At 42.0% G+C, this 14,522-nt stretch overlaps 1 protein-coding gene across 4 annotated transcripts in view; it reads right to left on the bottom strand.

Annotated features, from left to right (window-relative positions):
• The window catches only part of HNRNPLL (heterogeneous nuclear ribonucleoprotein L like), a 39,774-nt gene extending 26,399 nt beyond the window's left edge, over positions 1–13,375 (bottom strand). For 2 of the 4 annotated variants that reach the window (XM_063695950.1, XM_063695952.1), the window contains exons 1-3: positions 12,959–13,108; positions 12,540–12,702; positions 1,613–1,731 (exon numbers count right to left, since the gene is read on the bottom strand). In XM_063695950.1, coding sequence (XP_063552020.1) covers positions 1,613–1,731; positions 12,540–12,702; positions 12,959–12,969 — 293 coding nt within the window. In that variant the 5' untranslated portion in view covers positions 12,970–13,108. Of the gene's footprint in view, positions 1–1,612; positions 1,732–12,539 lie in introns of all 4 variants that reach the window. The other 2 variants (XM_063695949.1, XM_063695951.1) reach the window with 2 other exon arrangements.
• Between the last annotated feature and the right edge of the window lie 1,147 nt (positions 13,376–14,522).

Raw genomic sequence — 14,522 nt, 5'->3', positions numbered from 1 at the left:
TGTGACACTTATATAATCATTAGAAGGTCCTTATAGAGACTGGGGTAGTCTACTGTCAACAGCAAGACTAAAGGTCTAAGGAGTCTGTCTACTTAATATGTAACTCTCCACGCAGATTTAATTCCAATATCCACTCCAAATGACTGAGAATTGATATAATCAACTTAGTGATACACTTTCAACATACAAACTTCACTATGCCCATGTGGATTCTCAATTTGTACATCCAAGGTTAACGTGTTTGCCAAGTCATTTACCTCTCAATGAGGTCACCCAAGAAAATAAAATTATGCCACGATGGAAGTTATCACCTAATACTACTATTCCTTTGAAGAAATAATCCATTTCTGCTGGATACCCTCTGCTGGACATCTCTGATCACTACCTCATTATCTATGCATTTTCCTCTCAATACTCAAATACTTAACATGAATTTTTATAAAATTGAAGCAGTAAGGGTAAGTATCTCAGAAAACACACTGAAATTTCTCTTCTATTTATATACTTCAACTTGATCTGTGTCTTCGATAGCTGTAACAAAAACTCTAAACATATTCATCAAGAAAAAATAATAAAATCAACGCTAGATTATCTATACTAAGAAAAGAACAACAGCTGGGCATACTCCAAAAATAATTTAGAATTTTTAAGTGTCTATTTTTGGCAGCAGATTCACTTTTCTAATTATGTTTTCACTTAAGTTAATATTCTTAAGTATACACCAGCTGTGGGAAGAGACAGGGGGAGCCTGTGTGAATACAAGGCACAAAAGGAAGACAAACTAGGATAAAATATTGCTCATGATTTGCATTAAGAACTCACAGAGCCTATAATCCCAGCACTTCTGGAGGCTGAGGTGGGAGGATAGCTTGAGCCCAGAACAGCAGCTGGGGCAATGTTAAGAGATCCCTCATCTCTACAAAAAATTTTTTTAAATTACCCAGGCATAGTGACATGCATCTATAGTCCCAGCTATTAGGGAGGATAAAATGGGAGGATAACCTGGGCTCAGGAGGTGGAGGCTCCAGTGAGCCATCAATGTGCCACTACACTACAGCTTGGGCAACAGAGAGAGACCCTGTCTCAAAAAATAAAAAGAACTCAGCAATATGCACATGAAAAAAAGAACTCACAGCAATATGCACCTAAACAAATAATGTCTACCCTTAATCTGCTTACTTTTAGTTGCCAATTAACTCCTAAATATTCCAAAATCAAGAACAACAAAAAAATCAATATTTAAGCATCACTACTTGAAACTCTGAAGATGAAGCATGTAATCAACTCAATGGTTTAAAGAGTGTTTGAATAGGACTCAAGGACTCATTTGAAAATCAGATGAAAAGCACACATAATTTCTTTACACAACTTTGCTGGGGAGTGAGAAGTGATCATAGCTCCACAAAAATACACTCATGCATCACCCAGGAAGGTTAAAAATAGTAGGCTTAAAACGTTCCAAAGAAATACAGTCATAGGCAAACAATAGATACTACTTTGTTTATATATACAAACAATATTTACTATGCTAAACATCAAGGCTTGTAACAAGCAAGCAAGGATTATTCTACCACACTGTTTTCAATCTACATGAAGTCCCTATCATCCTTACCATATTGTCCCAAATTTTTCCAGCGCTTCCACGAGGTCTGCTTCCACCACAGATTCACAGAGTCCTCGAACATGGACGACGGGTGAAACAGAAACTTTATGATGACTTCCACCTGCCTCCTAGCAAGAGAAAATAATTTCTAGTTAAAAAATTTTTAAGTCTAAGGCCGAACGCGGTGGCTCACGCCTGTAATCCCTGCACTTTGGGAGGTCAAGGTGGGAGGGTCATTTGAGGTCAGGAGTTCGAGACCAGCCTGGCCAACATGGTGAAACCCCATCTCTACTAAAAATAGAAAAATTAGCCAGGCATGGTGGCACGTGTCTGTAGTCCCAGCTACTCTGGAGGCTGAGGCAGAAGAATGGCTTGAATCCGGGAGGTGGAGGTTGCAGTGAGCCGAGATCGCGCCACTGCACTCCAGCCTGGGCGACAGAGTGAGACTCCATCTCAAAAAAAACAAAAAAAATTTAAGTCTAAGTTGAATTGCATCTTTCAGTAAATTCAAACCTGCTTAAAAAGTAAACATTTTTTTTAATCCCAAACCAAATCGCAATTCACAAGTTAGCAAAAGGATATGAGAATAAAATAAATGTTTTAAAATTTTTAATTTCTAAAAAGGGAGCATTCTATCTCAGTAAGAAGTACAAAGATGTTATTTAATAACATTTCAACTTCAAGAAAATCTCAGAAAGAAAATTTAGCAGATACATAGGGCATGTTACAACTGGAAGTACATTTGATACTCATTAGTTGTGTTACCTCCATAAAATCAAAATCTCAACTAGTACAAATGAACAAAAAGTTCCAATCAAAAATTTTTCCTCAACATGAAGATAATATACTTATCTTTCCTGTAACGTAGTAGATTTGTATCATCTTTTGTTCTTGTTTAATTGGTTATCTAGTCCCACTATAACTTGAAGATACTCACTTAGCAGTATTAATTCATTAAACACATGACAACTTAAATTTATACAAGGGTACCATCTTTGCAAGGCAGGGGGATGAATAAGAACTACTCAAAAATGCAAGCCCTCCTGGGCATCTACGGAATATTGTGTATCTTCGAGTATGCCAGGCAGGATGTTTCAAAATGTAAGAATATGTTCTTAAAGTTTATTTTTAAATGTAGTATCTGTACGAATTACTTTGAAAATGCAAATAGCTTTCATTTACTTATTCAAGTTCCATTAAGACAAAGATCTGTATTTACAAATGCCATCAGGCACTTCTCTTGCATCGTAACTTCAGAAATGACTTCCACAGTGTACATCCCTGTCTATACAAAAAGAAATTTTTTAAAGTTTTTTTCTCCTATAACAAGACTAATCTGAAAGCACTATTTTACCATTAAAATTTAACAATTGTTTTAAGAAAATTAAATCTCTTTAAGGCTATTTTAAATGACTCACCAATTTTTCTTTATTATAAAGACTGTTAGGAAAATATAACAAATGGAGTGCCCTGCCAGTAAAAATTTATGTCACAACTGAAAGAAAGGAACTGATTTAAATATATAAAGTAACCACAGAACTACTCAGGCTACTGTCAAATCCAAAAAATAAACTCAGTCCTTTGCCAATACTAATTCTATCCTTGGAATTTATTTGAATTGCTTATGCTCCGTCTTTCCTATGGTTAAACAGATATCCCTTACATGCCACTAAGTTTGAAATGAATCATTCTGACTATACCCTAAGTAAATCAACACTTTCTTAAGCAACATTAACAATGAGACTCTGTCTAGATGAAATTCAACAATCAAATGTGCATATATCATCATTACATTCTTAAATATAACTGGAAATGAATAAAGCAGGAAGAGCTCTAAATAATACCTACCCGCCAAACACAGCATGTATTTAAAGTATAACAAGTTTTACTCTCAAAATAATTAGAAAATAATAAACTGCAAGATATAATTAAGAGAATCATTTCAGTTCATTCTTAGAAATCAGGTGGCAAAGGTAAAATAAAAGGACAACAGAAAACTGTATTGGCCTGAACTCTTCAAAAAGTTAGTATCAAAAACCAGTGGAGGGAAGATTCTATATGGAGACTAAGAGACACAGCAACCAAATGCTGGGCCAGGCGTGGTGGTTCATGCCTGTAATCCAGCACTTTGGGAGGCTGAAGCAGGTGGATCACAAGGTCAGGAGTTCCAGACCAGCCTGGCCAAGATGGTGAAACTCTGTCTCTGGTGTGGTGGAGGACGCCTGTAATTCCACCTACACGGGAGGCTGAGGCAGAGAATTGCTTGAACCCAGGAGGCACAGGTTGCAGTGAGCCGAGATCGTGCCACTGCACTCCAGACTGGGCGACGGAGTGAGACTCCGTCTCAAAAAAAAAAAAAAAAAACCTAAATGCTGGCCGGGCACAGTGGCTTACGCCTGCAATCCCACCACTATGGGAGGCGAAGCCAGGTAGATCACAAGGTCAGGAGTTCGAAACCACCCTGGCTAACACGGTGAAACCCCGTCTCTACTAAAAATACAAAAAAATTAGCCGGGCATGGTGGCAGGTGCCTGTAGTACCAGCTACTCTGGAGGCTGAGGCAGGAGAATAGCGTGAACCCAGGAGGCAGAGCTTGCAGTGAGCCGAGACTGCGCCACTGCACTCCAGCCTGGGTGACAGAGCAAGACTCCATCTCAAAAAAAAACCAAAAAACAAAAAACAAACAAAAAAACCAACTGCTGTATGTGAGCCTTTATTAGACAATAGTTAAAACTACTATCAAACACGTATTAGGGACAACTAGAGAAATTTGAATACAGACAGGATATTAGGTTAACATAATAGAATTAATTATCACTGTCTTTAGTAAGAAAATAGTAATGGTTATGTAAAAGAACACCCTTATTCTTAGGAACGTGGAGATATTTAGGCATGAAATGTCATGATGTTTGAAATTTACTTTCAAGTAGTTTAGGGGAAAATAGTATAGGGGGAAAAAGTATGTATATAAATATAGATATGCAGATGTAGAGAAAAAACCCTACACAGCAAAAAGCTAAAAACTGCTGAATCTAAGTGAAGAATATACGTAAGTTGAACATTTTATATAATAAAAAGTTGCAAAATTATTTTATAATATTTAAAGCCTGAAAAAAGGTATAAAGAACTTTATTAAAAATACCCACGGCCAGGCACAGTGGCTCATGCCTGTAATCCCAGCACTTTGGGAGGCTGACACAGGCAAATCACCTGAGGTCAGGAGTTCGAGATCAGCCTGGCCAACATAAAACCCCATCTCTACTAAAATTACAAAAATGAGCTGGGCGTGGTGGTGCACATCTGTAGCTACTCAGGAAGCTGAGGCAAGAGAATTGCTTAAACCAAGGAGGCAAAGGTTGCAGTGAACTGAGATCACATCATTGCACTCCAGCCTGGGCAACAGAGCCTCCATCTCAAAAAAAAGAAATACCCATGAACCCACCATCCAATTTAATAAATAAAACATTATTGGCCAGGCGTGGTGGCTCACGCCTGTAATCCTAGCACTCTGGGAGGCAGAGGCGGGCTCAGGAGTTCGAGGCTCAGGAGTTCGAGACTAGCCTGGGCAACATGGCAAAACCCCGTCTCTAGCAAAAAAAACAAACATTAGCTGGGTGTGGTGGGGTACACCTGTAGTCCCAGCTACTCAGGAGGCTGAGGTGGAAGGACTGCTTGAACCCAGGAGGTGGAGGTTGCAGTGAGCCAAGATCGTGCCACTCCAGCCTGGGTGACGAGCAAGAACTTGTCTAAAAAAAAAAAAAAGAAAGAAAGAAAAGAAAAGAAAAAAAACACGAAACAATAAATTGATCACATCTCTTCTTACTACCCCCTTCCCTTCCCATTATAGGTAACCACTATCATGAGTATAGTGCTAAAAAATGTAACTATTTTTCAAATTGGTCTTCTTACAAAGAAACGGATTATACAATCGATTTTTAAATCTCTCAAAAAAAACTCATTTTAACATATTATTATTTAATTATATTTCCTAAGTGGAATAAATTGAAACCACAGTCATCACTTAAAAGCTGGACAATGTGGGCCGGGCGCAGTGGCTCACGCCTGTAATGCCAGCACTTTGGGAGGCCAAGGCAGGCGAATACCTGAGGACAGGAGTTTGAGATCAGCCTGGCCAACATGGTGAAACCACATCTCTACTAAAAATACAAAAATTAGCCGGGCGTGGTGGCGGGCACCTGTAGTCCCAGCTACTTGGAAGGCTGAGGCAGGAGAATGGCGCGAACCCGGGAGGCAGAGCTTGCAGTGAGCTGAGATTGCGCCACTGCACTCCAGCCTGGGCGACAGAGCGAGACTCCATCTCAAAAAAAAAAAAAAAAAAAAAAAAAAAGGGTGGACAATGTTAAATATACTCAGTATGGTAATTAGGGGAAGATAACGATTATTTCAACCTCAAGGCAGAAAACATACCCCTCACCCCCCTTGTATTTCCCTTATTCCCACTCAATGAATCTGCCATTCATAAGTTTATTTACCTTGATATTTCTATTTTTAAATTAGGTCCCCTTTTCTTTAAGACACAATTTTCTCATTCTTTCTGTAGTGATAAAAAAAAAAAAACCTATGGCTGTTTCCAAATATAAAACCAATGTATCAAAGATATCTTTCCAAACTATTTGTCTACCATCATCCTCTCCTGAGCTTCGTTTTCCCCCTTTTCCCCCAAAGTACTCATACTGTTCTTAAATCACTTCTTTACCTGTACTATATACTGGTGACAAGACATCTGGTGTCATTTGTAGAGACTTCTCTCTTTTTTTTGAGACAGAGTCTTGCTCTGTCACCCAGGCTGGAGTGCAGTGGCGCGAGGTCTCACTGCAAACCTCTGTCTCCTGGGTTCAAGCAGTTCTCCTGCCTCAGCCTCCCGACTAGCTGGGACCACAAGCATGCACCACCACACCTGGCTAATTTTTGTGGTTTTAATAGAGACAGGGTTTCACCATTTTGGCCAGGCTGGTCTTGAACTCTTGGCCTCAAGTGATCCACCTGCCTCAGCCTCCCGAAGTGTTGGGATTACAGCTGTGAGCCACCGCCCCCGCCTGTAGAGATTATTTTACCTACTCTAAAATAACCTCTTTTAAGCATCATACTATGAATCTTGACTCCTAAACTGGCGAATAAATCAGTTTTGTTTTTACCCCCCATCAATATATTAATATTGTGGTCATGTCTTCTCCAGCTTAAGGAGTCCTTTTTTTAATCCTTCCTCATACAGGAGCCCAAGTTATTTCCATTTCAGATGTTTAGTAACCTAGGCTCTCTCCTTTCTGTATCTATTGCTTACCAGACTAGAAACAATACCCCAGCTGCGTACCCAGAAAAAGAAGGCATGCTTGCAACATACATGCACTTTACAAACTTACATAATCTCTTCTTTAGGTCAATTGGGTTAACTGTAATGGCAGCATTATTTGGTCTCTACTACAGGCTCTAGACCAGTCTACTTACAGACATTTCAAATTCTCAGCCCTTCAAAGGCCATTTCAGGGACAAACTCTTAATAATACAATATTTTATTTTTTATTTTTTCACAACTCCCTCTTCACAGCAAATACTAACTTTAAATGCTAATTTTGACTACTGCATATTAAGGACTAAACTCTACTGAAGAGAAGAAAAGCTCAGTACAGTATAAACAAAGGTTCAATAAACATTAGTTAGCACATCCTACCTCATCCACATTTCCCTCTTTTACATAATCTTTCAATTACCGATATTTGTAATGATTTACTAAGTCACACCTAAGTTTACTCTTCAGGCGAAATATCCTCCAGGTTCTTCTGTCACTCCTTTTATGATGCAATTTCTAGTGCCTTCTCCATTCTGGTAAGCTTTCTGGATACATTGAAATTTATCAATGTAGTCCCAAGAATGAGTACAGTATTTCCAGACACAAAACTATCCCCTATCTTACTCTGGACACTTAATATAGACCAAAGGACAAAGTTTTAACGGGCAGCTGTAAATATCATTTTAACCCACGCAATGTTTAATCACATTTTTTCCCTACTAAATTAAATACTTATGTCTCTTGGTCTTTTTCTCTTTGTAAAGAAGCACATCTAAAACATAGGAAAACTAACTTTCCTATCCAAAGTTTTTAGGTACATTTGATCACATAACAGAGCAAAGATGTAAAATTATGGCCATATGAGTCAAGTAACTTTTTTTATTTTTTTTTTTTTGAGACGGAGTCTCGCTCTGTCGCCCAGGCTGGAGTGCAGTGGCACGATCTCAGCTCACTGCAACTGTCGCCCCTCCAGGTTTAGCAATTCTCTGCCTCAGCCTCCAGAGTAGCTGGGATTACAGGCGTGTGCCACCACACCCGGCTAATTTTTTGTATTTTTAGTAGAGACGAGGTTTCACCATCTTGGCCAGGCTGGTCTTGAACTCCTAACCTCATGATCCACCTGCCTCAGCCTCCCAAAGTGCTGGGATTACAGGCGTGAGCCACCGTGCCCGGTCGAGTCAAGTAACTTTTTAAAAAACAAACTTTTTTTTTTTTGCTCATGTAACAGAAATCATTTGGTTTTGCCTACCCAGAATTCCTTACCCGTTCTGCTTAAAAATAAAAACATAAAAACAAAACAAAACAACTCCGTATTATTATTATACATTGGTATTTTCAATCACACAGTCATGCCTCCTCAACCTCAGAGGTGGCCTGGTGATTAATTAGATGGGGGAAGAGGGGAAGATCAAAAATGCTTGATAAGAAGGGATAATACGGGCTGGGAAAGAGAGGATGCTCTTTAGCTGCTAGCTATAAGAATGTCAGCCTAGCTTTACCACTATACAGAGAAAAGGAGAATTGAAACATGGAAAGAGAATCAAGTCCCTATGACATCATCCAAATCCCTGGATCCAGCCATTCCTAAAACCAGTGTCACAATTTGGCTTTCCCAGTTACATGGGCCAATAAATCTTCTACCCTGCTCCCTTTTTGTTTTCCTTAAGCTCATCTGAGTTGTTGCTGTGGCTGTAAGCCTTGAAAGTTGTGTTCCATTTCATGGAGACAAAAAAAGCAATATATGACATAGAACCACAGATTTTTAGATATGTAATATTTTTTCACTATTATAGCCCCATCACCTGACATATGGTAGAAGCTCAATTATCGTGTTTTAAATGAGGCTAGAGATCACTGAGTTCCAGAGGGGTTAAGTGAAAAAGTTTGTAAGCAGAGCCAATACACTTGCCTTGATTGTGCTACTGGCTCTATGAACAGCTCTTTTCACCGTAACATACTAACATGAAGAAACAGTCTAAAACCAAAAGATGGTAAAACCTACTACTTTTCATTTCTTTCCCCAAACTAGGCCTAAAAATCCTCACTCTACTAGAACAGCTTTGCTGGAGGAGACACAAGACACTACTGCTATGCAAGCCTCAGGCTCTGGCACTTAACTCTGGGGCACACATCCTTTAACTACTTTATTTCCATGAAGTAGTTACTACACAGTCTTCTAAACTTCTCCTATGAGAGCTAAGTGACCTCATCCCATCTCCCAACCCATATACATCTAATAGATCACAGTAATATTGCTATCATCAGTAATTTACATTGTGCAAGTATAACAGAATAGTGTATCCTGAATTCAAACTGGATTTTCAATGTGCCGTATAATCCTTTGTTTGGAAATCCTAGGAGCAACAATTTTATCTTGGCATTTTGCCATCTTTCACGTCTATTTACTAAAAGTTGAGAAACAAATATTTCACTTCATCAGCAAACCACTTAATAATCTTTGATTTGCCTGTTTATTCACTAGCAGAAAACAGAAAAACTTCAAAATCTCCAAAATAAATTAGCACTCCATCCCAATTTCTCAAGTGGTTTTCCCAAGTGAAGCCTTAATATTTCCAAGTCAAGCTGCCTTCTTAAAAGAAGATATAGAAACTTAATATGATCTTGAAGGTCATGCCTATTAAATTTAAGAACACTACTCCACAAGAAAAAAGTAACTGTATAATATGTGGCAGGAACCTCTATAATCAAGCCTTATTCAACAATGCAGCTCAGTGAATGTGAAAAACCCTAGGAGTTTTTTGCTCTATTAAAAAAAGGTACCAGAAGACACAAATTTGAAGGGTGTTTTATTTCTCATATCCAAAGTACTAACTCTTCTCTTATTTCTCCTTGTACCTTCAACATAAGATCACTCACGATTATCCATTCATTTTTAAGTTAAGAGCCTTTGTAGAACCACTATGTTTTTCTTAAATACTCATTTTCCTCTTTAAATGTAGTCAATATATTATCAAAGCACTCAAGGTTAATCATAAAAAACCAAGCAATGTAAATCTTCAAAGGCTTACTTTGCACTTTACAAACTTCCAACTAGAGTTGAAAAGAATGCCATCATTGTACCTAATCTGCATTTACTTTAACAGTCTGACCACAAAGGTATTTCTTCTCTGGGCTGAAGGACCACTGAAGTTGTGCAAAACCCTTTTCGGTTACAATGAATTACCAAACATGTGAACGAAGAAGCACAAGACAGTAAACTTCTATCCAGGGAACGTCTATCCTAATAATAGAATTTTATTATGTACAGGTTTCCATAGCTGCCATGATCTCAAAATAGTACCAAAAATTACATGAAAAACATTTAAAAACAAGATAAACAAGGCTTCATCAGATTTCATAGTACAATAATGGTTTTACTGTTAAGTGAAAACAATTCACCCTTTCCTAGGAAACATATCAGCAGTAAGATAAACAAAAAAATTAAAATTTATACCTCAATCTGCTAATATCAGTTCCCGCCTGGGTAACTTAAAAGCAGCATTAGCATTACGTTAATCACTTAACTATAGCTTCGGGTAAAAAAGGCACGTGTTTCAACCTTCATATTTTACAGACTAAGAGCACTCAGAGTAGTAAACTGACTTTCTCAGACTCACGCAAATGTATGCTAAGACCAGGTGCGGTGGCTCACGGCTGTAATCCCAGCACTTTGGGAGGCCAAGTCAGGTGGATCTCTTGAGCCCAGGAGTTAAGAGACTAGCTTTGGCAATATGGTGAAACCCCTTCTCTACAAAATACAGAAAAAAAAAAATTTGCCCGGCGTGGTGATGCAGGCTTCCAGTCCCAGCAACCCAGGAGGCTGAGGTAGGAGGATCGCTTGAGCCACGGAGATCAAGGCTGCAGTGAGCCGTGATCACGAGCTGCTGCACTCCAGCCCCGGGCCATAGAGTGAGACTCTCTCAAAAAAAAAAAAAAAAAAAAAAAAAACACACAAAAATTGTATGCTAAGACTAGACTCTTGACCATCCCCAAGCCCTACTCAGTGCCATTTCCACCGCTCCACACACTTCGCTTTGGATACATTAATTATATGTTATTTTCTTCCCAACATCCAAAATAATACTATTGATTTAATGCTTTATCTGTTTTCAAAAACAAATTTTTATAATCTGATTTAAGTATCTTTCCAAAATGCCTGAAGACATTTCATGATGCTGCACAAAAACCCAAGCAAGATTTCTAGCAACGAGGTACACTGATCGAATACATCGAAATATCAGTTACAATATTCCTGTTTCCAATTTCCACAACAGAGTTGGCTTTGAACTGAAACTTCCTAAGAAAAAATGCATTTCCTTTATTCACACTTCCAAGTTACATTTTGAGTATTTCAAATAGCTCGGCACAAAAATCTAAAGTAACAGCTAACACCGTAACAAGACTGAGAGAAAAAGTTCCTTTTTTAAATGTGTTGCAAAGTTTGCTCTCACATCCTGGTAACTGGAAACTGCAACGCTGGGTGACTGACCAGCCTTTTTTTTTTTAATTTAAAAATTCAAACAGCTATAAAGGGCTTCTAATGTGCGTCTTATTTTTAAAAGGTAAGGTAAAAACCCTTTTAACCTAATAGTAGGATATATGTGTACAGTTTCGTAATTCTGTTAAAGTTTGCAGAATTAATCACAATTCATGTGTTAAATGTTTAAAAAACATCTAAGTCATTAAAACCGCTTAAGTGCACCAAAAAAGGGCAATAACGTTTGCTCCGCTTTGTTTCCTTAAAGTCTCCATCCAACTGAAGCTAACTACTTGCTGTGGACAAAATGATCACATTCCTTCTGCCTCCCCCTAACATTTCTGGTAAGAGAAAGACCTAGCTCTAGGAATGTGTGTTTAATGCAGCCCTGAGCTCACTTCATCCTTTCATGGGGCAAATCTGGAATAAATTACCAATGAAAAACTTTAGTAATTTTAAGATTTGTTTTACTTGAAGGTAGGGGTGTACCAACAGCTGCCAACACTTCTGTTGAAGTGTTGTAACCGAAGAGGTGAAAAGTGTACTCAGTAATCCACAAAACTGGGTAGAGCAAAGGATGCACGCCATGCTTATAGTTTAATTTTAAAATTTTTTAAATTAAACCTTCAAGGGAACTAGCATGTGAACGCCAAGGCATAATCTGTTATTTAATTACGGGTCTCCATAGGACCGAGGCGGAGAGAGCCCCCGGTAGAACCGACGCAACCATCCCGGGATGGTGACCAACGCGCGGATGCTGCGGGCAGAGGGACTGAAGAGAACCGGTGGTCCCGACGCTGGCCCCGAGCCCGAGGAGTTAAACTAACAAAGAGCTCCCCGAGCCGCGAAACCCCCCAGAGCGGAAGCGACGCCTCCCCACCGCCGCCGCCGCGCCGCGACCCTCCCCAAGTTCAGGGCCCCGCAATGGACTCGCTGTGGGGCCTGCGGCCAGGACGGCGCAGGCTTCGCAGTCGGGATGCGGGAAACAGGTAGAGGCCAGAATACAAGCCCCAAAGAGAAGAGTGGGCGCTTCCCCAAACGGGTCGGCGCAGCGGAAAAGGCTAATTGAAGCGAGCGGGAGGCCCCGCACCGAGGCCCTGCTACCCGGGGAGCAGCCAGGCACAGCGGACAGGGGGGCCGCGCTTTGTTACCGGCTGAGAGAAGCTCCGGCCGCCGCCGCCGCCATCGCCCCCGCCCCGGGGCGTCGCTTCCCGGCGGTTCTCGCCTTCCTCGGCCGAGTAGTCGATCTCCCCCTCCTCGGTCTTGAGACGCTTGGCCTGGCTCTCGTACTCCCGGTCCTCCTCGTACGTCTCCCTGGGGGAGGAAGAGGAGGAGGACATGGCGGCGGCCGGAGGGACCGGCTGGCAGGCGGGTGGGGGTGGCGGTGGGGCGCGCGCCTCGGATGCCGCCGGCCAGTCCTTGCCGCCGGCAGCGCCTCTTCTGCGAGGGTCTCCGCGGCCTGGCCGTCCGCGGGGACTGCGCGGCCAGGAGACTGGCGGCTGAGAAGCGCGGACGGACTGAGGGGGGCGCCCCGGGAGCAGGCTCTGGAGCGGCCGCTCCTCTCAATTACCGAGCCAACATTCAGCCTCTCCCTCCTCCTCCTCCGTCTCCGCTCCCTGCCCGGAGGAGCCAATCTAAGGATGGGGACGCAACCGTGGCTTCCGGTCTTCCCTCCTCCCCTAAGCCGCTCCCAGCCGCGCAGGCCGAGCCTCCGCCCCCGCCTTCGCGGCCGTCGCGCAGGATCGAATCCAGCCGCAGCCTGCGGGAAGCGCCCCCCCTGGCCCGGGTTCTGCTCCCTATTGGCAGGGGCGGGAAAGTCGACCGGGCTTCCCATTGGCTGTGAGGGCCGTTCGTCAAAAGCCGTCCGCTGCTCGACTTCACCTCTCTCCCCGCGCCTTCTGAACTCGCCGCGGTCCTGCGAGGCCCGGCGCGCAAGGCGCGCAGCCTGGGAGTAGTTGCGACCCCGCAACCGTTGGCGCTGTGCGGCGCCTACCCGAGGCCAGGCGTGGAGTGAACACGGACGAGCGACGAGAAGTGCGGAGAGGCCAGGGCTGCGGGTGTTAACCGCCCTGCCGCTAATTTAAATGCTTTTTATCACCTCTTAAAAAGAGAACGAGGAAAAAAACCTCTAAAATCCCTGCAGTCATACCCCCCCCGAAAAGCCCTAAAATTGCAGGCGATGAAGGGAGAAAACGGCTTGGAGCCATGAGAGTGGTCTTTCCACTGTTTTGTGTGCAAAATCTGGTAGAAGTGGGCGGACCCTCCCGCCCCTAGCTTGGTGTTGGAGAACAGCTGTCAGCGTTGACTGAAGGCTGCGAGGCGCGCGTCGGCAGGAGGCGCTGCACGCGGGCGCTCGTCGGTCTGATCGGTTATAACTCGTTTGTAACCTGGGCCCTTTACTGACTTGCCTGTCCCTGTAAGTCCCTGCTCCAGTTAAATATGTTTTAATCCTTCCATATAAAATCTCATCCTCCATCCCAGTTCTTTCTCTTCCGGACAATGTATTTACTTCACTTGATCATTTATTGTCGAAAGATACAAAAGCCTTTCAAAGTTCTGTGATCATAGCTTGCTTCCTCTGTGGCGTCCTGAGGGCTTTTCCAAGATTTTAGTTGCTGCTGTCTTTTTGCAACAGGGCCCCTTATAACTCCCTCTTAAGATGTTCTGTTTTAAAAACTCTGTGAGCGCCTGAAGACAGGAACTGTGTGCAATTTTCATTTTCGCAAGCCCAGTTCCTGTGCAATCTCCAGCACAATTTAGGTGCTCAACAATGCTGAATGAGTAGTCCTTGGGAAATAAAGGTCCAGTGTATCTTTCAGGACAGAAACTGGCAAATCAAGGCAACCTAACTGCCCTCTGTCAGGTGCCTCTTGGAGGACTGCCTGAGATCAAGAGCCTCTTGTGTTTCTGTTGTCCTTGTCCCTCGGATGCTTTCCTAGATGTGGCTCTTCCTTTCCTAAGAGTGTAGATTGCTTCCTCCTCCAGCCTAGTTCTCTCCAAAGTTATTTCCTCCTCCAAAAAAGCTATTTTTATTTATTGCTGAGAGTGCTTTAACATAACACTTTTGTACTTTGTAAATTACACCGCCTGTCATTTTGGAATCTAATTGCAAGATTTTCCACACTATGCAGCTA

This window comes from Gorilla gorilla, chromosome 12 (genome assembly GCF_029281585.2).
Source record: "Gorilla gorilla gorilla isolate KB3781 chromosome 12, NHGRI_mGorGor1-v2.1_pri, whole genome shotgun sequence".
In the NCBI taxonomy this organism is placed as follows: Eukaryota; Metazoa; Chordata; class Mammalia; order Primates; family Hominidae; genus Gorilla; species Gorilla gorilla.
This window is presented reverse-complemented; position numbering and strand designations above follow the sequence as displayed.